Source organism: Manis javanica, chromosome 8 (assembly GCF_040802235.1).
Source record: "Manis javanica isolate MJ-LG chromosome 8, MJ_LKY, whole genome shotgun sequence".
Lineage (NCBI taxonomy): Eukaryota > Metazoa > Chordata > Mammalia > Pholidota > Manidae > Manis > Manis javanica.
Window position 1 is genome coordinate 111,260,076 of NC_133163.1, and position 25,189 is coordinate 111,285,264.

The window sequence follows — 25,189 nt, forward strand, 5'->3', positions numbered from 1 at the left end:
CTATTCCATGCTTTTGTCAAAAACTTTGAAATAGGTATGTATTATATGTAATGGACTTTGGGCCCAGAACTCCAAAAACTCTTATCAACACAGGCTAAAACCTCCCCCAATATTTAGTTTGTTTTTAGCTAAAAAATATGTTTTAGTTAAATAACACAGGAAAAATAAGAACTAAAAGGACTAAGAATAATTCAGTTGAAGAGTGAAATACTTACCAATCTGACCAGTCTTGACTTTAAAAGGAACATCCAATTCACTCTTCAAAAGGAAGAAAAAAATTTGAAGGACATCTTAAATTATTAAGCACCTCCAAAATCACCTTTGTATCATCATTTAAATACACAATCATCTCTAAGGAAAAATCATGAAACAAATTTTCTGCATTCGTGTAACTGATAAATAATGTTTTAGAGCTGAAAAGAGGTTTTTATTAACTTAAATTTTGAAGAAAGAATTCACAAGAGAAACAACATTATAAAAAGGAGCAATATTACAAGAGTTTGTTTTAAAGAAAGTAATTTGGTAAACGGGTTACTCGCTTTAATAAACCAAAACAAGACAGATGGAAATTCCATGCACTTTTAAGGGAGATGGACACTGAGTATATGAAATACTATAATAAGAAAAGGAAGAGTCCTTTCACATTAGTAAGTTAAAAACAACAACTGAACAAAAGTTCTCTCAAATAAAATATTTAATAAATGAGTAAACAAAACAATCTTAAAAGGCAGATTCCCAACATAATTGGTAAATATATTGAATTAGCATTTACTTTAGACAAATTACTGACAATACCTATCAATAATAGTAATAAACTTGTACTGATTTAGGTTCCAAATCACTAGAAATTACAAATAACTTATTCAAAGTACTCAACAATAACCAATATTCATAATGATCACGTGAGTTTTTAGAAGTATTAAAAATTAAACCAACCAACAGAATAGCCCCTCTGTTAGGTACACCTTAGTTTATTTAACACTACTGAAATCTGGTAACTGAAATACAGTACTTTAGGTAACAATTAACTAAAATAATCAATTTATTCAATCATCTGATTGCTCAAGCATTCTAGATGGACAGGAATTGAACAAATACTTATAGCTTTTGATGAAAGGTCTTTTTGAGACCAAAAAGAAAAAAAAAATCCTCACTGGTGATAAGAGAGCAGCTCTACATAGCCTCCTTGGCAGGGAATAGAAAAGATATAAATTATAAATTCAAAGGTCTTCATATTATACTTCGTATTAAGCAGGATACAAACTAAATTATAAACTTCTAAAAGTGCGGTCTTACACTCATTTTGATCCTCATGAAATTTTTTCCACGCAAAATAAATGTAAAGAACCTATATCAAAGTAAAGGCAAAATCTCACCAATGCAGTTTAAATGGGAAAAGGAAGCTAGTTTGAATTAACGGAGAATATGTTACAAAATAATTTATTATATTTAATTATCACCAAAATTCAAATTAGACCAAGAAAGAGTTCAAACAATTTGTTCTAAGTATGTGAGATATATATCCTGTCACCAACCTATTTATACTTATTTCCTTCTAAAATAGAGGACAAAATAACCTTTATTCCAATCTGCAGTGACAGAATTTTATGTTATAAAATTTCAGATAAAATTTTAAAAGTTGTAGCATCCTGTATAAATGGAGGGAAAGAAAAATATTTTGAGTGTCCACTACCATCCAGGCTCTACTTTTAATTTTACTCAAGCCACAAAAGCAGAGGTATCATATTGTTTTGTGTTATTAAGTCCACTTTAAAGATGATTAAATTGATGCTAGGAGAAACTGATAAACTTGCAAAACTGCACATAGCTGGTAAAAAGCTGAGCTAGCACTCAAGCCCAGGTCTGCCAGCCTGTTGAGGTCTGTGCTGTTCTACTATGCTAAGCTGTTTTCACTGTAAGAGAATAAACTGTTACTTCTTGTGACAAAAGTTTTACTCCTAGGATATTGAGTATCTGAAAACTGGCTTCCCTGAGACCCGTCATGGAAGCATTATGTATATATGGCTCTCTCTAATTATGGAGTTCATCATGCAGAAATCCAAGCAGAAGTCAAAGCTAGGATTATAAAACATACTGTAGGTTAGTTAGAAACCTGACCTACTAATAAACATCCTTAAATGACTTCATAAACTCAAATTAAGTACAATAGGCTAAAGCCTAGCAGGGGTTGAGGGAGCAGAGGATGGGGAGAATAGTGGGTTTTTTTTGTTTTTAGTTCAATAATAAATAACACAAATTACTTTCTGGAGCTAGAGTCCAAAAAAAAACTGTTTGACCTCTTAATAATACTATAATATTATAAGACTGGACTGTCACAGTATTTCCAAAATTACAATTATTTATTAGGTAAATTGTTAAAATCAAGTCCTTATTGACCTGAAAAATATGTAAAGATAATTCTGGAGAACACTACTTCAGTAAGACAAGTATCTGTCACAAAGCTATACAGTCAAATTAGGTCAAGGAAAAACACTCCACTTTCCAACAGATACTATTTTGATCATCAGGAAAAAATATTTCTAAATTTTTAATCTCAGGTTTTCCTACAGCAAATAATTAAATAAGCAATTCTTCTTAGAGTGACTCACTTTATCTGGTACCTACTGCCTGATATTGAGTAAACTAAGAGTTTCTAGGAGCTTACCAAATTAACTGAGTAATCAATATAGTTTAAAAACTTACCAGAGCATTTTCTTTTATCTGTAGATTATCTAAAGCCACATTGCCTTTAAAAACAAAGAGAAAAAATATGAAGTTAATATACCAATTAGTATAACCAATCATAATGCAGTACCAAACACTATGGACCCTATGCTAAGTAGACAATGGTATGCAAAGCAAGCTTCAAAAACTTAAGAAGTTACTGGCACAAAAATGTTGCTATATATAGACATGAATATTTAGTTGTGGCATACTTTAGGTTAACCTACATATGCAAATAACTTTACTGCTATAGCCAGATCACTGGGCTAAGAACACACAGAGCCCAAAGCAAGTTCAATGAAAACCTGAAAGAAGGGTAAATATTTGTGTCTAATCCTTGGGGAAAAAAACAACCCAGGGGAAGAATGACTAATAACTGGACATGGATAAACTTAACTCTGCCAGCAAGGAAGGAAGTAAAGCCTATCCCAAGATCTGGTGTCTCTAACCCCACGAAGTTCCAAAGTGACAGTACTACAAGTAAGAAAGTTCTATGATTTCCTTCTATGATGGACAGATAGGCCTAAAGATGAGAGTAAGCAGTAAATGTAGTCTGTGCTTCAGAAGAGAAAGTTCCTGATTTTGACCCTGTGATTCTCAGTAATAAACTAGAAACATTTTAGATAAGCATACAGTGCTAGAGAGTCACACATAAAAGTTTCAAAACTAATCTTGAAGGATATTTTAGGAAGTACCTTAAAAGGGTAAATCTTGGATCAAAGTTAATCTAGTAATCTTTTCTTTACTAATGAATCAAAAGATGGAAATGAAAGTAATTTCATTCAACTGAATTAGCAAATGATACCAAAGTAAACAGAGTTGGAGTCACTGTAAAAAATACAATAGAAAAAGAAATGGATGCTAAACTATCAAAAACAACCAAGTTAGTATATTTATGGTTGCTAAATTGTAGAAAACAACCAAGTTAGTATATTTGCAAATAAAAATCAAATGCTACTGGCATAATACGGAACAAGCCTGCCTAAGTCCACCAATGGCTTTTAAAATACTTAATAGCCTACAAAATAAATATAAGTATAGTGCTGACATTAAATACCTCCAGCCAGAAATAATTTATCTGAACTTTCACAGAAGTTTAGCTACATCTTTCTTATGACACTTAACTATCCCCAAACTGATCGATCATACACTCCTTACTGGTTCTCCTCATAGTAGGTGCTCAATAATACTAATGCTTCAGAATGCATATTATACTGGAGTAGAGACAACTACAACAAGAACAGAAGTCTTCATATTTTAGAAAACACTGTAAGATCTATTACAGTATTTGATCCTCAGAGCCTACTGGTAAAAGAGGGCAGGGCATATACATCAAGGAAAAGAAACTAGGGCTTCAAGAGGTTAAATTACTGGCCTAAAAATACTGTCAACCTAATTAGGGGTAGAGCTAGGCCTCACATCTTCTGACTCCCAATGTTATGTTCAGAACATCACACTATTTCCCAAATAGCACAGCAGAAAGAGTAGAGGATTTTAATTCAGAAGATAATTCTATCTCCCTTGAGGAGAAATAAAAAGCTTGACAAGCACTGGACTCAGTGTTGAGAAGCCAGTATAGTTGGTGGATTCACTTTTGGCCTTTGCATTTTAAAAAAGCATGAAGAAATCTAAATGCAAAAAGGGAACTAAAATCAGTACAACTAACAAGGACATAACCAGAAAGGTAAGATAGAGTCAATGTTTATGTTAGGAGGAGTACCACAAGGAGAGTGCCACAGTGGAAAACATGAAAGCAGGAGATTGTATTTCAAAATGACTATTTTAGTACTTTTAAAAAATACACATCTTTCAAAAAACAAAAATTCACAAGTTATGATTTATAACTACTCGTGACTCTTAAAGATCATAAAGATTTTTAAACCAAATCCCCTCTCACTTTGTATATGAAGAAATTAAGCCTAAAGAGATTAGGTGGTTGATCCAACGTTATACAATTAACTTGTAGTGATGCTAAGAATAGAACCTACTATGTCTCCTGACTCTCTGGTCAATGTTAATATAAAAAAGAGAGATTAATTCAAAATTGTGATCAAAAGCAAAAAACCAACAAACAAAAATGCCACGTCCTAATCCATACAAGTAGCTTTGCATATTGTAAAATAGGAATACTGAAAAAGGAGTGTGTGGTGTTATGTATTTTTTTTAAAGTGGAAAATTCTGATGTTTTATTTACCATTATAAAACTAAGGACATGTTAATAACTTTTTATGTGACTGAGCAGAGCAGATCTGTTTTTATATGCAAAGCAATTTGCTTTTAAGCAGCAATACATGACTTTAACAGAAATGAATCCCAGATTGGTTTCCAATAAATCAAGCATCTTCTTATTAAACAAACTTAAAAAGAAAAGACTGAGGAAGGAGATTCATTGGGCAAAACAAACCATACACACGCTGGTCCATTTGAGTGGCTATCACTGAAATACAAGAGCCAGGATTCTCTATCTCTTGGATCACAATTTTTCATCAGTTTGAAAACAATCTCCATTCTCATACCATCAACTGCTTTGATGTCTATGAAATACCATAGTCACAAAGCGCCACCATCAATAGATTTGAAAAATCTTCCAACATTTGTTTCATTCTCATCAGCAAAATCCAGGGTCCTCAGTCTCCTCATGACCTTTCCTACATCCAAACTGCAAGTTGTTGTTTTTTTTCCCAAAAACACCTGGTTTAGGGCACTCTACAGAGAAAACAGGTTAAGTAACAATTATCTCTGCGAGCCTCCCTGTATTTGCTGCCAGTATGTATCAGGCAATAGATGATTTCATGCAGCCATCTTCCCAGGCCTCGTGGCGGCAGCAGGAAAGACTTTGCTGGCCTGTGCTTCAGAAGCCTTGTGGCAGGAGGCAGCGGTCACAGTGTGTGTAGGGCACCTCAGGGGGGCTCCCCGCCGCCTTACACATGCTGAGGAGCGAGGGCAGCGGCTGCGGGAGAGGATGCAGGAAGCGGCGGTGGACACGGCCCAAGCGGTCTGGGGATTTTTTTTTTCCTATTTTGATTGTGCAGGAAACCGTGTTATGCATTTTTACATATTTCTTTTATGTACGGTATAATGTAAATATCCATTATTTATATGAAAGTATATCAAAATATTCAGCACATTCATTTTCCCGGGAAGTGAGTTAAAATAAATGACTGAGCAGTTTTTTAAAGCATAAATCAAATTATTTTAGTAACTAATGTTTTAATAAAGAAACTGAAGAAAATACTGTAGAATTTCAAATGATCCTAGCTATCCAACTCAAATGAACCAATCTACTTCTTTTACTAGTTCACAATGACTTTGTCGTGGGAGGGAGAGGAAGGAGAGGAAACAACTGGCTCTCTTTCCATTTCCCTATTGAAAGAGGAAGTCTCGGCAAAGATGGAAAGCTGCCGTGAAACACTGGACTTTCTCCCTTTCAAGCACACCTCAGGGAGCTCATAACAAGTAGGTGACAGAACTTCCTAGCAGAACGTTACCAAAATACCAACTTCAAGTTTCACTTCTAGAAAAGGAATGGATTTTTAATTTATAATGCTATTTAAATATGTGGAAAGGTGTTTTCAATTTAAATTTTTATGTTTCAATTGATAACTCAGCCTAAATATATTACATTATAATAACTGACATGTTGTTTATTTTATATGCTGTAGGACAAGCTAATGAAAAAGGCACCCTTCACTATATCAAGTGTCCACTGGAAGGAAAGGACTAAAAGAAAATTCCTCTCCAAATTTAGAAATACCTAGTTACTGCTGTTTTATGTGTCAAGGGAAAAAGAGGCAAAAAGGCCTGCTTTTTCTTGCCTTCTCAAGCTACCCTACAGCTACCTGTAATACATATTAGATTTAGATTTGCAAATATCAGCCTGAGGCTGGAACTTCATTTATCTTGCACATTTTGTGACTGTGGTTCTTTGCTCACCAATTTGAATGAAGAACAAAAAGGAAAGATACATTATTTGACTACCATTTTTTCACTATGAAGGCAGAGCAAGTGGCAGTACTACTCGTATCTAATGAAGGAACTCACCCTGCCCTGGCCTTGTTTAAAGCCAGGAGAAATGACCCTACCTAATTTTCTCATTTCGAGATAAGGAACCAGTGGTCACTGATCAGTGACCTCCAGAAGCCATATAGATAGGCCGTACTGAAGATGAAAGTAGACCCCAGGGTCCTCTTCTGTATAATGCTCTGCACCAACTATACCTGGCAGCTGAGCAACAAACTCTGAGGGAACTCCACCCGGGTCCTACTCCTGGTCTGTAGCCACACCTTGCATCCAACATATCACAGCCTCTAGATATTCCACCTGTCAAGTGGATGTGAGAGCAAATTCTGAATGGAGCATTTTCCTGCTGACTTTCTACAGTGAATCACTTTAAAAAATCAAATTGACAAAGGTTCTACATTGCAATACTATTACTTAAACCAAACTGGAAAACATGATGTTTTAACATATTTTTTCAAACATATGCTACTATTAAAACAATCATATCCTAGACACACCTCAAAGAGCTAAGGGCCATGCAATTTATCTCCTAGCACCAGTTTGTAGGGAAAAAAATCTAGACAATCCTTCCTATCTGCAAAAGGAGTGACATGCCCACTAGGCACTTCTCTGAACCTTTGAAAACCTGACTTGCAAACTAACTGAAAAGTAATACAAAAATGCTAATTTAAATTCAAATGCAAATAGTTTTTTTAAAGAAATTTGTTTAGAAAATAAATATTTAGATATGTGGCTTTAGGTCTACAAAAATTATCACACTATAGAATGTGAGAGCCCTAAAGTCTGAAGCCTAGAAGAACATATTTACAAAAATAAAATAAAACAAAGCAGGCTGTTTTCTATTAACTCAGCTAGGTATTTATTATTTCTATCAATATTAGCAATTTAACAATTATAATTACAAAGGACTTCCCCATCACTTACTTTACAAACACTGAGTGTTATTTCCCCCTCTGACAGATAAGAAAACTGAGGCTTAAAGATATAAAATGTTTTTCCCATGGGTCCCACAGCTTGTAAGTAATCAGGGCCTCTATTCTGCAACAACAAGAATTTTTAAAAGATCATTTTGCTTAAATCACTTTTAAAAATACTTGCAATAAAAAGAATTTTTTAATAGGAAATGTTGGCATAAAAAATCTTTAAAAGAATAAAACAGAAAATTGCAGTCTTTTCTCTTTCTTTTTGCTTCTCCAATTTAAAGACAATATCCACAGTACACTTCCTGAGCCTAGACATTCACATAATTTCCCCAACCTCACTCCACAGCTTTTGTTTATTGTGGATATCATTGTGAATGCATGGCATAATCTTTTTCAGATTACATTAACACAATTTCATTCTTAAAACTGCTTCCTTACTTCATCCAAAGATTATGCATTTTTACTGACATGACACCTTTCAGTCACTTCTTAAGACATCTACTGCTACAACTTGTTCAATACCCAGATATTCTCCTAAAAATTCATAATACAATTTCAATATTCCTTAGTGTGGGGAAGTTGGGGTTCCTATGGCCAGGATCCTCACTGAACTTAAACCACATGATGATGTGACGGGCCTGTTGCTAGGCTATCACTTCCACACCTTTAGGCAAAAAGGCATTATTGCGCTATACAGAGAGCTTGGCCCAGTGCTCTGGGCAGAGGCAGAGACGCTAGTGCTCGACCTACCGCTGGGAGAACAAGCCGGTTAATAAACCCTTTCACCAAAAGAACGTTTTGCTGTCAATTTCTTTGGTCACATTGAATCCATAGCGAACTTGTCTGAAACCCATTGGCAAGGCACTTTGATTAGGATTTCTCAACAAACATTTTGGGCTGAGTAATTTTTGTTCTGGGGAGCTGTGCATTGTAAGGTGTAGCAACATTCATGTGGTCTACCCACTAGATCCCAGTAGCACACCTCTGCAGTGCTGACAACCAAAACCATCTCAGACATTGCCAAATGAGCTGTGGGGGCAAAATCATTCCCAGTTGAAAACCACTGCCTTAGCCTAGGCAAGTGCTCCAGTTAAGAAGTATCCATTTAGAGTGCCATTTGTTTACAAAGAAAAGTAAAATCAGCTGTGAAAAATATTTACAAGTTGTATCTTTCCCTTTCTCAAATGTGAAAATTTAGTAAGAAAAAAACTGAGAAAGCCGAACTCAAAGACACATAAATTTTATTTGCTAAAGCAAATAGTTTAAATAAGATTATATAAAATTTTCAATTCTTGGTGAAACTTGTCAACATCACAAATGTCATAAATATCAACTATTTTATTAAATTGACTTAATATTTCTACTTGTTTACCAGAAAAAGTTTAAGATAAATTTCTTTAGCATTATTTTCAAAGAATAGAAGGAGTCAACTTACACACATTGCCTTTCTATTTTAATAGACTTAGCATTATAACAAAAATATATTGAGCAATAACTGTAAAAGCTCATGATTTGCAGCTTCCTTTATAACAACCACAAAACAAACCCCAAAACTTTCTAGAACCAGAGCTGTGAGCTGATTAAAGCTGAGGAAATCTCTGCCCCAACTGAATTTTACTGAATACAGTTCCTAAAGGAAATGAGGTTTTTAGCTTAGGCCTATTATAAAGTTGATTATGGCCACTTGCAGAAAACCTTATTCTAAAAGAAAAGGAGATGAAAGAAAAGTCTATTTTCCTGCATTTCACCAAAATAGGAGCAAATGACGTAAAATCATGGCATTTTAATTTCACTTACGGGAAAGTTCAAAATCCTCCTGCTTCACAATTTCATTGTAAAGACATTTACACAGAGTATTGGCACTGGAAGAACCCTTAGATGATACCTACTCCAAACCCTCAATTTTAAATAAGAAAAAAATTTGATTTGGTAGAGAAGGAATCTTCAAATGTACCCACAAACTTTATTTCTTAAAAAAAAAAAGTCCTAAGTAAATACAGCACAATGTTAACACTTGGGTAATAACTTGGATTTTGAGTAGTGATTACATAGAAATATTGTAGTATCTGGTATGATTTTTTTTTTTCCTACTAAATATATTAAGATGAAGAAACTAATGCCTGGAAGGTATGTGGTTTGTCTAGCCCAACGACTTAGTACCCAGGTTTCCTAAATACCGAGCCCAATGCCTTTTCAGATTTCAAATAATGTTTACCAACTGGAGGGAGTAATTTATAAAAGGCAGTATTATGAAGAAACATTTGATGCCTGCAGAAGGCACTGGACGTTTAATTCCTTACATGTTGCTTTCTTTACTTCTCTTTTTCTTGCATTACACTAAAGTGTGGGGGAGGCATGTACTGTTGAGCAAACCACACTGAACCACCAGTCAAATGATCAGTAACCTATTAAAAACGGGCTCCTTCACAGTTCAGGAGCACTCGTGGCTCTGTAACAACATTGCCCAATATAATACATGGTTCACATATGTAAGTATACATTTGGGGAGCCAGGTTTAAAAAAAAAACAAGGAATGAATTTTAGTAATACACTGCAGTAAACCCCAAAATAACCAAATATTATTTCATCATGTAATCAACGTAAAAAATTAAGATATTACACGTTTTCTCCTACTGAGTATTTTCAAGACTCAGTTATTTTATAATTAGAGCACATCTCAATTAGCACTAAACCACACTTCTCAACTGCCACCATGGCTAGTGGCTACCCTACTGGAGCACGGGTCTATCTGTTGACTGAATTAAAAGCAGTTCCATTCGAGTAGTTATTTTAATTTCTCTCCAAAGCTGACAAAATTCCCCAAAGTCTTTTTATACAGTGAGAAAGTGTCCCCCGATGTCCCCAAAGTTTAACATGTCATTAGTGCAAATAATTAGCTTTTTGAAGTGTGCAAATATGCTACTACCTACTTCTATACACTTAACCTTGAGGACAGAAACGCTGGCCTAAATTCTTGGTAATGCAACTAATGACGATGCTGGTCGTGGTTTGAATTTCCTTCTATTTCTCTCCAAAGCAAAACTGAAAGTCCTTTTCTTAATGAAGGAACGTAACTATTAAGGGGAAAAAGTCATTAGAAGCCATACTTTCTCGTAGCAATCTTCCCCTGCTGATCCCTTCCTAAACGCAGCAATCCTAAAGAGAAAATGCAATTTCTTTTTCCTAGGTGCCACTTTATTTGGACGTGTGTGACCACACAGCTATCCTCACTCCAAGCGGTGCAAGAGCAGAAAGGGTTTTGTAATGCTGTGGGGCCCCAGGAGCCATGCTGAGGGCCGCGAGAGGGGCACCCCAATGGCCAGGGCCGAAAAGGAAAGGAGTTTCGGCCTCTGGGATGCTAAAGGTGGGAACTCCGGGTGCGAGAACGCGACTCGGCCGCACCTCCCCAATCCAGACCGGAACCCGGGGTCCCCGTGGCGGCGGAGGCGGGCACAGGCCTCCGGGGGTCCTCAGACCTGCCGCCCGGAGAGGGGTCCCCGCCGAGCGCCCCCGCCCGGGAGGAGGAGTCTCCGGCGGCGGAGATTGTTGGGTCCGTACGGGAGGAGCCCGCGGCGTGGGCACCCCTGCCAGCGTCGGCAGCCCGCCGGCCGCGCCCTCTCGCTTACCGCCCCAAATCCCCAGCTTCAGTTGGGACTTGTTCAGGTTCTCCACATAGTCCCCCAGGAAGCGGTTCAGCAGGTCTGCGACTACCGACTCCAGCACCATGGTGGGCCTGAGGCTGCGGGACCGGGCGGAGGCCGAACCCAGACGCAGCCGAGGGCGGCAACCCGGGCGGCAAATGACAGCCCTTCGGGCGCAGGCCCGCCCCCTCGCCGCGCGTGACCCGGCCTGTGCGCAGGCGCGCCGCCGCCGCCGCCGCCGCCGCCCCCGCCCCCGCCCCGAACCTGGGGGTGTGTGGACTTGGCCGCCGCTCTGTGATATCGTGGCAGCCTCGGACCGAGGAGCGGTGTGGAAGCCGGCTTTGGGAAAAAAAGGAGGGCAGAATTTACTGAGCACAGGGACGTTTCTGTGGCTGTTCTGCTTGCCGGCCTCCTAATGTCCTCGGGCCAGGGTCACAGTCTGGGGCGAAAGCAGCTTCCCAGGCCTCCAGTCCACTCGGAGCGCCTCCTAAGTCACCACCCCTGCACCTGTGGGTCAGGTGGGGAAGAGGAGACCCTGTACCCTTTTCCTTGTACAGATTAACTCAGCCTGGGACAAACTCTCTGCTTCTTTTTGCTTGTTGAAACTATATTTAAAAGTGGGAGGTGGGGGAAACCAATTATCTTAAGAGAACTAGACTTTTTCCCTAAATTACATTTCAATAAGCTGTTGAGATACACTAAACAAACCTAAGAAATGTTAAGATTATTTGTAGTCACAAGCGTTTATTAAATGCTTTGCTACAAGTAATCTCTATATGTGTGAAATTCTCTTGAACTGCCTGCTGTAGACTGTGTCCCCTCAAAATTCATACGTTGAATTCCTAACACCCAATGTGAGTACCTCTGAATGGGGTTAGTACCCACTGAGATGCCCGGCCCTTTATGCCTGTGAGGATTTATCAAAAAGATGGCCACCAATGAACCAGGAAGCAGGCCCTCACCAGGTGCTGAAGCCCGCATCACATTGTCTTGGACTTTCCAGCATCTACAACTGGAAAAAATTAATTTGCATTGTTTTTAAACCACTCAGTCTATGGAATTTCCTTACACCAGGCTAAATGCACTAAGATAGGATCAAAAAGAAAAACCATTTCTTAAATTCCAAGTCCATTGGAGAAAAGGAAAAAAACAGCCAACATTTCTACAATTGATGTTATATAAAATGAATGTAAAATAAAGAACCAATACTAACCAGTACTATCAATAAGCACAGCCATTCTCCACTACTGACACAGAAAATAAAAATCCTTAACCATTTGTTTTCCTAACCCTGGCACAATACCTAGCAGTCACCCTGGCACAGTACCTAACAGTCACTTTTGCTGCTTTCCTTCACTGTCCATAACCAATTAACAACCAAACCTGTCCATTCTGCTTTCGCTCTATTTCCTAATTCTCTTTATATCTCACCTGGATCATACAATTGGCCTCTTAGCCTCCAGTTTTTTCCTTCATCCATCTGCACACTGCCACTGGAGCTAGTTCTCCAAAGCACTGGAGACCTCAGGTTAGACACCCATTCAAAAACATCCAATAACTTTCCAGTGTTCCAAAAGCCCTCCTAAATCTGTCCCCAGGTTTCTAGTCCACCCACCCTCCTCCAACAACCCCTCTCCCCTTGTATATTCACACCAGCTATGCATTGACAGGAATGCAAAAAACCAGTATTATATTCCTGCTGGGGTAAGCCTGCACCATTAAAAGCTAAGAAACAAAACAATGCAAGGATGTATGAATAAAAGTGAAAGATGAAATGAAAGATGCAACAGGCAGAATAGTGTGGTCAAGAGATTGGAACAGAAAGCCTAATCTGGTAGGACAAATGCACAATACTAATGCTTGTGCAATAATTCCTTGCACATTTATGGTACTTTGTACTTTTGGAGAATAAGGGCATACTGTGTTTTCATATGTATTATTCCATTTTATTAATAGTTCTTCAGTTATACCTCATGAGCTATCATGCCATTATTATAACAAGGTCTGCATTTTCATGTAACTCTCCCAAAAGACCTGGACATTAGTGCAATATTGTTCAAATTTTATATGAAAATTAATATCAGGAATTTTAAGTGATTTACCTAAAATTACCCAGCAGGTATTAATTTCCTTCAGCTTTTCTGAGCCAGGACAGCCACCTTTTTCTCTTTCAATAAATATACTTAAATCACCACTAGGCTAGTGGTAGTTCTCATCTATCTTATTTGAAAAGTTAATGACAGAGTAGCGGTGGAAAATTCAGATCAAAATTGTCAGTACAAATAATGCTATTACCATATAGTACAAAAAACTTTTAAATTTTGATATTTTCTAGGTATGTTTTGAGGTACTATGTACACACAGTGATGTCCCAAATTTTCCATACTTCTTGAAGTTGAACATTTACAGTCGTGATTCAAACTATAACGAATGTCAAGAAATACCATTAGCACTCTAATGTGTAGCACTATACAAAAAGGAATTTGGATACAAAGGTTAACTGAAGAAAAATGCAGTTTTCACATAAAAACAATGAAACGGACAACAAAGAAAATTGCACAACTAACTTGCAGTGAGGGGTTGAGCAACAAAAACAGATGAGCAAAATATTACCTCTGTTAAAAGCAAGAGTCAAAATTAGGAACACTTTTTAAAAACTAACAACTGTTCCTTACAAATTTGTAAAATGAGAAATTCTAACTTCACAGTACCCGGTACCCTCACCCCTATTTCCCAACCCTGGAGTTTGTTGAGAAAGGCAAAAGGTATATGGGGAAAAAAGGAAATGGAAAAGAAAGCTAGATAATAACATGACCCCATGGACTGCCAGAAACTTTCGAAGGTTAAGCTGGGGAAAGCACTGGAGAGGATGCTTAATGTTAGAGCTGGAAGAAAACAAACATCTGGTTAATCCAACCCCTTCACTTGACAGATGCAGACACTGAGTACGAGAGAGAATTAAAGGGCTTGCTAAAGTCCCATATAAAGTTAGTAACAGAGCCAAAACTGAAGTGCCTGACTGCCTGGTCTGTGTTCTTCCCTTTACTCCACACTCCAGTTCTGTTGAAAAAGATGGGTAAATCAGGACACTAGTATTTTATTTGGTTGTAAACCCTCTTGTTATTGCTTTCCTTGACACTGAATCTCCTGTATACTATTTTTAAATCTTTAAATTGCTCAGTTTCCTTCTATTCCAACAGCACGCCTGTCTCAGTGGTATGTGATCTATTTATGCTTACTTCATAGAATTGTTTTCCAGCTCCATAACTGGATGTTTCTATGGCTATATTTGTGAGCTCAGAATGGCCACAGTCTTCCTCTGAGTAGATTTGTGTGTTCCAGGCACAGGAACTGACCCCATTACAGTACCCTCCCAAGTACTGTGAGGCTCATGCTTCCGAGGTAAATAAAACATAAGGCATAATGTGGTCACAGAGGACCAGTCATGCGAGAGCATGTCCACTGTTTTCAAGAAATCTTATACAGGAAATGCTTCTAAAGCATTACTGAAGAAGGTGAATTATTAATGAAAACAAAGCAAATATGCTTTGCTTGGCCAAGAAGAGAAATGTTTTTAAAGGAATCCATGTGTGAATCAGCTAATCCCTGACCAAGCTAACCTGTATAATAACAACAGCTGTTAGGTAGGACTCACTATGTGTCAGTCATCTCATGATTTTTAACCATCACAACAATCACAAACAAGTATTTTTACCCTCATTTTACAACTTAGGCTCAAAGAGTTTAACTTGCCCACAGTCCCATAACTAAAAAGCTGCATAACAGATTCAAACCAAGGACAGATTCACTTCAAAGTCTCTGTGTATTCACCCCTTAATCATTTCTGTTGCCCTGGTGCTTTTGGTCTTTCTCCCACTACAACGTAGCTTTGCTTAGTTACTTCTCAGCTGACTTCCCAGATTGTGAGCCTCACCATTCTAACCAGGGTCTCTTTGGGTTTTCACTTGCAGACCTAACAGCATCTTGTCTCCTGAGGAAAGTTGAGTCAAAACACACACACTTGACCCTTGGGTATATAATTTAATGATTATTCCCCCATAGATTTAGCACTAGCCCAAGAATTTTGTCCAGGCATGGAAATGATATAAAGACACAGAAGTAGCTAGTCAAGGGCATGGTGACTCAGGGACGCACCAATGCTGGCCCCCAAATTAAATAGGTAATGTTCAATAATCTCTTCTTAACTCCTGCCTCAGCCAGATGGAATTCAAGTATTTCATCCTTATCATTTCATTCCTCTCTTAACAGATGTACATAGCTGATATGATCTTGGAACAGCCTGGATCCGCCTGAATAGCATGGTGGCTGGAATCCAGGAAGCATTCAGTAAATACTGCCTTTGAGTAAGAAATAGCATATACCCAAGCCTTAAACCTGGGTATAAATGCCTCAGATCCCTTTTAACCTGAGCTAGCTGGAAGCAGCTTGCACAGAAGTCAGATTTCAGAAGGAAGAAAAAGCGTCTGTCAGATGGACATAGGGTAGGAAGGCCAGATGTGGTCAGGATGTTCCCAAAGGCTGGTTCCAACAGTGCAGTATTTTCCCAGTCAAAAATCAAAACACATGGTTTAAGAATAGGGCTGTGATTTTTTAAATTGAAGTTTAAGGTACATACAAATTTACATGTAATCTTCAGGGTATGCTGATTTTTTAACAGACGGATACACTCCTGTAACTCCACCCAGATCAAGATATGGAATATTTTCAGCACTCCATAAGGTTCCCGGTATTCAGAATGGTTTATAAGCAACAAAGAAAAAAAATTTAATATCAGGACTGAAAACCAGAAAGCAGGGAAGGAACTTTGAAGCGGGGCAACCAGAAAGCTGGATTTGGGGGACTGTATCGGGTAAAAATAAGACGAACCCCACTTTAAATCTTTTTTAGTGGTGATTGTTTCTGTGATTTCACATTCATTATTCCGTCGATCCTCACAATGACTCTGCGATATAGTCAAGATTTAACCCTCTTTTTTACGTGAGGATATAGAAACTTGTTCAGGGTTTCCGAGCATAACATTCCCCACCCTAGGCAAGAGAAATGGATCTTGAATTCGCTCAGCATATCCAGCCACGTGGCAGCTTGGAAGTCCTGGCATCAGGTTACGGACTAACTCCGCTCCCGCCCACCTGTCGGCTGATGATTCGCGCCCCAGTATAAAGGCTTCAGGCCAGCTATCCCTGAACAGCGGTACTGAACTCTGCCGCGTGCTCTTTGAATTTCCTAGAAGCTGCGCTCCTCTCCAGGTCGGTGCCTTAGGCAGAACGGTGCGGACACCCATCTGACCACGGACGTCAGGTACGTTAGGAGGCACCCATAGTCTTGCTTAACTCCTCTGGGGGCTCGTCTGAGCATCTTTCTGCCTAAAAAGAAAGAACACGGTGAGTGTCCTGGAGGTGATTACTGTTATTTTAATTCACTCTGAAGACTAGAGTGCAATAATCCAAGGAGGCAGGTAAGACTGCACTAGCAAAGTACTTCTTGGCATCGAGGACAGCGAGACCAGTTAAAGGCCAACATTTTGAGAACTCCTCCTTAGGACTGCGAAGGCGGATTGAGAATGAAGCCACAAACCCCGAAGTGTACATGACTACGGAATAGAGACAGAATAAAAGAAAAACGATTGTTTTACAATCACTGAAACAGTTTGCAATAGCAGCGTGAAGGACTATTTGCCTTGTCCCGGCCGAGGCAGGAGAAAGCGCCCCGAAAGCAGAAGAAACGCGGAAATTGCTGTGCCCTGCAGGGCTCGCGCTGACTTCTGTTGTGCGATTGTGCGTTGCAAACCAACCAGCTCCACGGAAAGGTCGCTCGGGTTCGGCACCTCCCGCCTGATGTGGTGCCTGGAGCGGCTTCGCTTGGGTTTTCAGCGCCCTCTGCAGGGCAGGAACGAGCTTTTTAAGGGTCGGTCCAGCCGAGCCTCGGCCATCACGCCCGCCGCGTGCGCTAACGTGCTCACACCCGACCGCATCCCCGAATTTTGCATTCCCCCGCGACTCGCTTCCTGCCCAGCCCTGGATGGACTCCGGATCTCCTGGAGCGAAAAAGCTGGGTCAGATGACGGCGACGGGCGCACCGACTGGGACCCGCGCTCTCAGGCCGCGCTCTCGCTGCAGCACCTGCCCCGCGCGCGCACCGCCTACGGCTTCTGCGCGCTGCTCGAGAGCCCGCACACCCGCCGCAGGGAGTCGCTCTTCCTCGGGGACGCCCGCGGCGCCGCGCTCCTGGAGCCGTCCGCCGCCCGGCCCGCGCTCCGCCCCCGGGCCCACACCTACGGCGGCGGCGGCGCGAGGGGAGACGCCCCGCGTGCGCCCCAGGCCGAGGTCCCCTCCGCCCCCGGCGGGGCTCTTCAGCCCCGGGACTCGCGCGCCCCGCCGCCCCGCGGCCGCCAGCTCCTGCGCGCCCCTGACGGGCTGCTGCGGCGCGCGCTGCGGGCCCGCGGGAGCCGCGGCCTGGCCCCCGTCCGCTCAGTCTCCCGCGGGGACGAGGACCAGGAGCGCGGCGCCGGATCGAGGACCCCGGCCCGCGGCCCCTCCGCGTCTCCGCCGCCGCCCCCCGGCCCGCAGCCCGAGCGCCTGGAGGCCGAGGGCACCGTGGCTCTGGGGCGCGCCGGCGGCGCCCTGCGCCTGGCCGCCGAGTACAGGCGGGCCAGCGGGCGCCTCCGCATCGGGCTGCTCCGCGCCGAGGGACAGGCCGCGGGAACCGCCGAGCCCCGTGCCGTCGGCTGCCGCCTGAGCTTCGTCCTGCAGCCGCCGGGCAAGACGCGCCAGCAGCGCGGCGCCGTAGTCCGGCGGAGCCGCGAGGCCGCCTTCGACCAGGACTTGTGCCTGGACGGGCTGTCGGAGGACGAGGTGCGCCGCCTGGCCGTGCGCGTCAAGGCGGAGAAGCAGGGCCGCGGCCTGGAGCGGGGCCGCCTGCGGGGCCAGGGCGAGCTGCTGCTGGGCCCGCTGCTGCCGCTCTGAGGGCCCAGGCCCTGCCCTCGGGGCGCCTTCCGCCCCTGGGGAGCTCTGGGACACGGCCGCGGCTTTGTACAAAATAAACCTGTATTTTTTCTGCTTGGGCCTTTGTACAGCCCATAATTCGCAGAGATGATACTGGATTATCACAGTACAAGATAGAATATTTTGTGTAAATACTTCACATTTCTTTTTTTTCAAATTGTATGCTGTTCTGCAGTAGTGTTTCCCAATGTAGATAGCCAGTTGTATTTCATATGTTCCCCGCAATCCTGTTGGGAGATAATGAATCACATGAAGTGTTAAAACTTAAAGTTTCTTGTTTCATGTATCCTCATTTGAAGTTGTACAACCTAGCTCCACCATCAGCACCCAAAGCTGAAATTCTGCTTAAGTTCTCCTTGGTGTAATTAATATACACGAAAAGTGAAGATTATTTTCATGTTAATATGCCAGTATTAAAAACAAATTAATATATTCCATGACTATGTAATTTGTGCACTACGTGGTCTCCCACATACACTATTACACACCTTTCATTAAATGTACATAATATATATAATCATTAAGGATTTACCACACTGTTATAAGCATGTACACAAAACGTTATTACATAATACATTTCATGATTTATCATCCATAAATACTGATGGTTGGTATGACATAATAATTATTAATCAGACATAACCCACTGAGTCAAATCATTTCCAGGTAACATGCTTGTCATAACCTGTAGAAAAGCTTAATCACCAACCCACCTGAAACCAGTAACCCACAATTGCATAGCTCTTCCCACTCCAGGCCCATAAATTGTGGCAGTTTCTACAAACGAGTTTTATCTGGCATCTGGTTCTTATTTCAGGACCATTTCATCTAAAATTGTCCACTCTTTGACTTAAATAAGACATCTCAATGGACTAATGACTAATCAGCTCATGCTCACACATAACCATGGTGTCATACATTTGGTATTTTTTAATTTGGGGACATGCAGGAACTTGGCTATAGCCATCAGAGATCTTAACACAGTCAAGCAAATTGTAGCTGAGCTTTAATTGAATATTGTTTACCAACATTACAAACCATAACATTCAGTCAATGTTACAGGGCATAAGAAAACTCTCATGTACACATACATATACAAGTACATATAAGCACTTAGTTTAACCAAACCCTCACGTCCCCAGCAGAGCTTGTACTTTATGTGTTTGTTTATATCTTGCCAACCCCCCAAAGCAAGATTAAGAACATAAATTATACAAGGCCTATATCCCATCCAATATTCATAACCATAATTAACCAACTATTAATAAAACTTTAAAACAAACAACATGCCCACATTCTCCAATCCTACTCAAAAATACCTAGAGCACCAGCTCTACTTAGGTTCATAAACTAACCACAGACAGACATCCCCACAAATTAAAATTTCTTCAACACAGATCAAAATCTAAGTACATTTAATAGAGTAACAATTACAAATAAACTGAGCCTCACCCACAGTGAGCAAAGAAAAGTAATTCAACAGACCCAGCAAATTGACCCTAGTTATAAGCATGTATATAGAACTTACTATAAGTAATGACCCCAGTACATATAAATGTACTACTTTACATATGTAAATTCCAATTGACTGAACTCTCCCTAGACGCACTCACAACCTAACTTGTTAATGTAGCTTAATAATTAAAGCTAAGCACTGAAAATGCCTAGATGAATGTGCTAACTCCATAAACACATAGGTTTAGTCCCCATCTTTCTGTTAATTTTTAACATGATTGCACATGCAAATATCCACATCCCAGTTGAGGATACACTACTAGGATGAAAAGGAGCAGACATCAAGCACATCAAAATGTAGCTCTCATAATGCCTTGCTTAACCACCCATTAGAAACACCAGTGACAAAAATTTGGCAATATATGAAAGTTTGACTAAGAGATATTAATTAGGGTTGATAAATTTTGTGCCAGCTACCATGGTCATACAATTTACTGAAATTAATAAAATTCTGGGGTGCAGCATGTTAAAGACATTCATACAATTACATTTTAATTCAGCTGTAAAAAGCTACAACCAAAATAAAATAAGCAACAAAAGTGACTAACAGTTCTGACTACACAGTAGCTAAAACCCAAAGTAGGGTTAAACACCCCACTATGCTTAGCCCTAAACCCAAATAATTATCACAAAAAGATAACCCATCAAGAGTACTACTAGCAATAGCCTAAGACTCAAAAGACTTGGCAGTGCTTTATATTCCTCTAAAGGAGCCTGTCATGTAAATCTATAAACCCTGATAAACCTCACCCACACTTGCTAACTCAGTCTATATACTGCCATCCTCAGAAAATCCTAAAAAAGGAACTATGGTAAGCACAAATACATAACATAAAAATGTTAGGTCAGGGTATAGTTTATGGGATGGGAAGAAATGGGCTGCATTTTCTACTCAAGGACAAAAAACTTAAATGTAAGTCTTGATGAAATTACAAACTAAAGGAGGATTTAGAAGTAAATGAAGACTAGCTAGCTTCACTGAATTAGGCTGTGAAGTATACACACACCACCTGTTTCCTTCTTCAAATACTGAAACCCATGTAGAACCTCTTAATAATTACTAAACATGTAAGAGAAGATAAATCGTAATAAGGTAAGCATAATGCAAAGTGTGCTTGGATAAATCAAAATGTAGCTTAAATAAAATACCTAGTTTACACTCGGGAGATTTCTTATTAAATGACTGCTTTGAACTAAAGCTAGCCCCCCAAAATTCAACTAACACAAATTAAATAAAACACCCAAACTTAAAAGAATAGGAGATAGAAATATTAATTGGCACTATAAAGAATGATGAAAGAAATGTTGCAAGTGCTAAACAGCAAAGTTTACTCCTTCTACTTTTTGCATAATGAGTTAACTAGAGCAATTCAACAAAGAGAACTTAAATGCCCCCAAACCAGACGAGCTGCTTATGAACAGTTTTGATAGAACGGGCTCATCTATGTGGCAAAACAGAAGATTTGAAAGTAGAGGTGAAAAGCCTAACAAACCTGGTGATAGCTGGCTGTCCAGAAGAGAATTTTAGTTTGACTCTAAATTTGCCTTTAAAAATGATAATTCCAATGTAAATTTAAATTATATTCTAAAAAGATCCAGTTTTCTAGATAAAGGATACAATCTTCCTTAGAGATTAAGTGTAAACAAGACCATCGCTGGTCTTAAAAGCAGCCACCAACTAGGAAAGCACTCAAGCTCAACAATACATTCATCCTAATTTCAACAATAAAACTAACTCCTAATTTAACACTGGACTAATCTATTAAACAATAGAAGAAATACTGTTAATATGAGTAACAAGAACTGTGTCTCCTTGTATAAGGTTGTATCAGAATGGAACCCACTGATAGTTAACAGCAAGATAAATCCCACCTAACAATTAATTATTTATCAAGTCAACTGCTAATCCAACATTGGGATGCAATTAAGGAAAGATTTTACAAAAGTAAAAGGAACTCGGCAAACACAACCCCTGCCTGGCTACCAAGAACATCACCTCTAGCATTTCCATTAGTAGAGGCACTGCCTGCCTGGTGACTTCTGTTTACTGGCCGGGGTACCCTGACCCTGCAAAGGTAGCATAGTCATTTGTTCTCTAAATAAGCCCTTGTATGAATGGACACACTCTCTCTTTTAATCAGTGAAATTGACCTCCCCATGATTCATCTTGACCCTGGCAGAAACTAAACAATCTCCACTCGATTTAACAGAAGGCAAAATAGAATTCATCTTAGGCTTCAATGTTTAATGTGTGGCAGATTCATTTGCACTGTTTTTGTTGGCAGTGTACGCCAACAGTATCATAAAAAATATCTTTGCAACATCCTATCTTTAGGAGCATTCCACAATCCTCACATAACCGGAGCTACATAAAATTAACTTTTGCCCAAAACCGTATCTATTATTGACTGTCTCCCTTTAATGAATCTGAGCATCTTATCTATGATTCTGACATGAACAACTGGTAGACCTTCTATGAAAAAGTTTTCTACCACTGACACTAGCCCTCTGTATATGACACGTATTTACAAATCATTAGATCAAGCATTCTACCACAAACCTAAGAAATATGTCTGATAAAAGAGTTACTTTGATAGACTAAATGATAAAAGTTTTAAGAAACATTATTTCTAGAATTATTGGAATTTAACTTAATAAGAATTCAATGACTTCTGTGCTATCACATTACACTATAGTTTATAGTAAGATCAGCCAAATAAGCTATTTGGGCCCATACCCCAAAAGTGTTGGTTTATATCCTTCCTGTACTAATAAATCCCCTTATTTTTATCATTACCATAGCTACTGTCATTCTAGGAACTGTAATTGTAATAACAAGCTTACATTGACTAACAGTCTGAATTGATTTTGAAATAAACATATTAGCCATCACCCCAATTCTCATAAAACAAATTTAACCCACAAGCCATAGAAGCATCCACTAAATACCTTCTAACACAAGCCTCCGCATTGATAATAGTCATCGTTATTAACCTATTATACTCTGGTCAATGAACTGTCACAAAAATATTTACTCCAACAGCAGCCACCATCATAACTATAGCGTTGATCAAAAAACTTGGACTTTCTCCTTTTCACTTTGGAATACCTGAAGTTACTCAAGGAATTCCACTATTTTCAGGCCTGATCTTATTAATATGACAAAACCTTGCACTGATATCAATTTTATATCAAATCTCACCATCTATTACTTAAACATACTAGTAACTGTAACCATTATATCATTCCTAGTCGGAGGATGCAGAGGACTTCATCAAACTCAGCAACGAAAAATCATAGCCTATTCATCAATTACTCACAGAGGATGAATAACAGCTATCATAATTTAGAATCCAACCACAACAATCCTAAACCTATTAATCTATATTATAATAATATTTACTACATTTATACTATAATCATTCAATTCATCCACCTCAACACTATCACTTTCACATATATGCAACAAACTACCTTTAAATAGCTACATCCATTCTTATCATTACACTATAATTCAGAGTTCTCTCACCACTATCATGATTTTTACCCAAATGAGTAATCACTCAAGAACTCAAAAAATTTTAATTATCATACCAACATTAATAGCCATTATGGCACTGCTCAATTTCTATTTCTACATACAATTGACTTACTCCACAACACTAACCATATTCCCCTTCAGTAAACAACATCAAAATAAAATGACAATTTGAAAATACAAAACAGATAACTCTTCTAGAACCATTAATCATTATATCAAAACTACTTCACCCTATAATACTAATATTATCAATTCTGGACTAGGAATTTAGGTTAATGCAGATGAATCTTCAAAGCCTTAAGCAAGTATAATTTACTTAATTTTCTGAAAACACAAGGATCACAAGAATTTAGCCTACATCAATTGAATGCAAATCAAGCACTTTTATTAAGCTAAATCCTTACTAGATTGGTGGGATTATACCCCAAGAATTTTTAGTTAAAAACTAAATATGCTAATCAAGAAACTTCCATTTAGAAGCTTCTCTGCTGTCTAGGGAAAAAAGGTAAGAGAATCCCAGGCAGAATTGAGGTCAGTTTCTTGATTTTGCACTTCAATGTATTAAGTACCACAGGACTTGGCAAAAAGTGGGCTCCACCTCTGTCTTTAGGTTTACATCTGATGCTTGCTCAGCCATTTTACCCATGCTTTTAAGCCGCTGACTTTTCTCAACTAACCATAAGGACATTGGCACATTATACCTACTATTTGGTGCATGAGCTGGAATAGTAGGGACCACTTTAAGCCTTTTGATTCATGCTGAGCTTGACTAAACTGTAGCTCTACTGGGAGATGAGCAAATTTACAACATAGCTGTAAATGCTCCTGCCTTCATAATAATTTCCTTTATAGCCATGCCTACTATAATTGGGGGCTTGGGAAATTGTTTAGTCCCACTGTTGTGGGTTGGTTTTATTCTTGGTTCTTGTCCCGACAGAAACAAAGAATTGAAAGGCAGAGACAAGAGCAAACCAGAGCGGAGGTTTTATGTGAATACACTCCAAAAGAGGAATGGATCAGAGTCAAGGCAGACAAAGGCACCGAAATTTGAGAGGAGGGTCTATTTATCATGTCCCAGCCCAGAAGGCGCCTCTTTGATTGACAGCGTGAAGTCATTTGATTGACAGCTCTAGTTACACACCCATTCCTCTTGGTGTGCCTGTCTTTTCCCAAAATACACACAGAAAAGCCCATGGCGGGATGAGGTGAGGGACAGCAAAACCAAAATTTTATTTCAATGAGATTATGACGCGGTGTGGTTAGGCAGTTCTTAGTTTTGTTCAGTTGTGCCTGCCGTTGAGATCTGGGTGCGGTGGGTTTGGCCTGGTCCCAAGCGGCAGGGAAGTTATCTCCCTACAAAGCCTTTGTTCTCTCCAAGTGGAACCCCATAACTGGAGGGTCTTTTCCTTGAACCTTATCTTCCCCTTCCCTGGTTGCTCATGCCTATCTTTCTACTTAACATTAGTAATAGCTGGGCACCTGACATAGCATCCTCCCAAATAAATAAGTTTCAGACTACTTTCCCCACCATTTTTCTTCCACTGGTATCATCAGTAATTGAAGTGGGTGCAGGACTAATTGAACGTATACCTGCCCCTAGCCAGCAATTCAGCCCATGCAGGAGCATCAGTTGACTTAACTATTTTTTTTCTCTCCACCTAGCAGATGTGTCCTTAATTCTAGGCACTATCAACTTTCTTACCATGATTATTAACATAAAACCATCAGCTATGTTTCAATATCAGACCCTGTTATTTGTTTGATCAGTGCTAATCACAACTTTCTTACTATCACTCCCAGCTT

The 25,189-nt window shown here is 39.6% G+C and overlaps 2 protein-coding genes across 8 annotated transcripts in view; one reads left to right on the forward strand and one right to left on the reverse strand.

Moving 5' to 3' along the window:
- The window catches only part of VPS13C (vacuolar protein sorting 13 homolog C), a 196,400-nt gene extending 184,918 nt beyond the window's left edge, over window positions 1–11,482 (reverse strand). For 4 of the 7 annotated variants that reach the window (XR_005057550.2, XM_037004257.2, XM_037004258.2 and 1 more), the window contains exons 1-3: window positions 11,294–11,481; window positions 2,704–2,747; window positions 216–258 (exon numbers count right to left, since the gene is read on the reverse strand). Coding sequence is in view for 4 of the 7 variants with exons in the window: in XM_037004257.2 (XP_036860152.2) it covers window positions 216–258; window positions 2,704–2,747; window positions 11,294–11,393 (187 nt within the window). In the remaining 3 variants the exon portion in view is untranslated. Of the gene's footprint in view, window positions 1–215; window positions 259–2,703; window positions 2,748–11,293 lie in introns of all 7 variants that reach the window. The other 3 variants (XR_012120726.1, XR_005057547.2, XM_037004260.2) reach the window with 1 other exon arrangement.
- A 3,892-nt stretch (window positions 11,483–15,374) lies between these two features.
- On the forward strand, window positions 15,375–18,763 carry C2CD4A (C2 calcium dependent domain containing 4A). Its single transcript, XM_037004279.2, has one exon. The coding sequence runs from the start codon at window positions 17,164–17,166 to the stop codon at window positions 18,289–18,291; it is 1,128 nt and encodes a 375-aa protein (XP_036860174.2). The 5' UTR covers window positions 15,375–17,163; the 3' UTR covers window positions 18,292–18,763.
- Window positions 18,764–25,189: the final 6,426 nt, after the last annotated feature.

Bases quoted from the DNA above. Each gene is read 5' to 3' on its own strand.
- C2CD4A (XM_037004279.2), top strand. From the start codon at position 17,164: ATGTGGTGCCTGGAGCGGCTTCGCTTGGGTTTTCAGCGCCCTCTGCAG.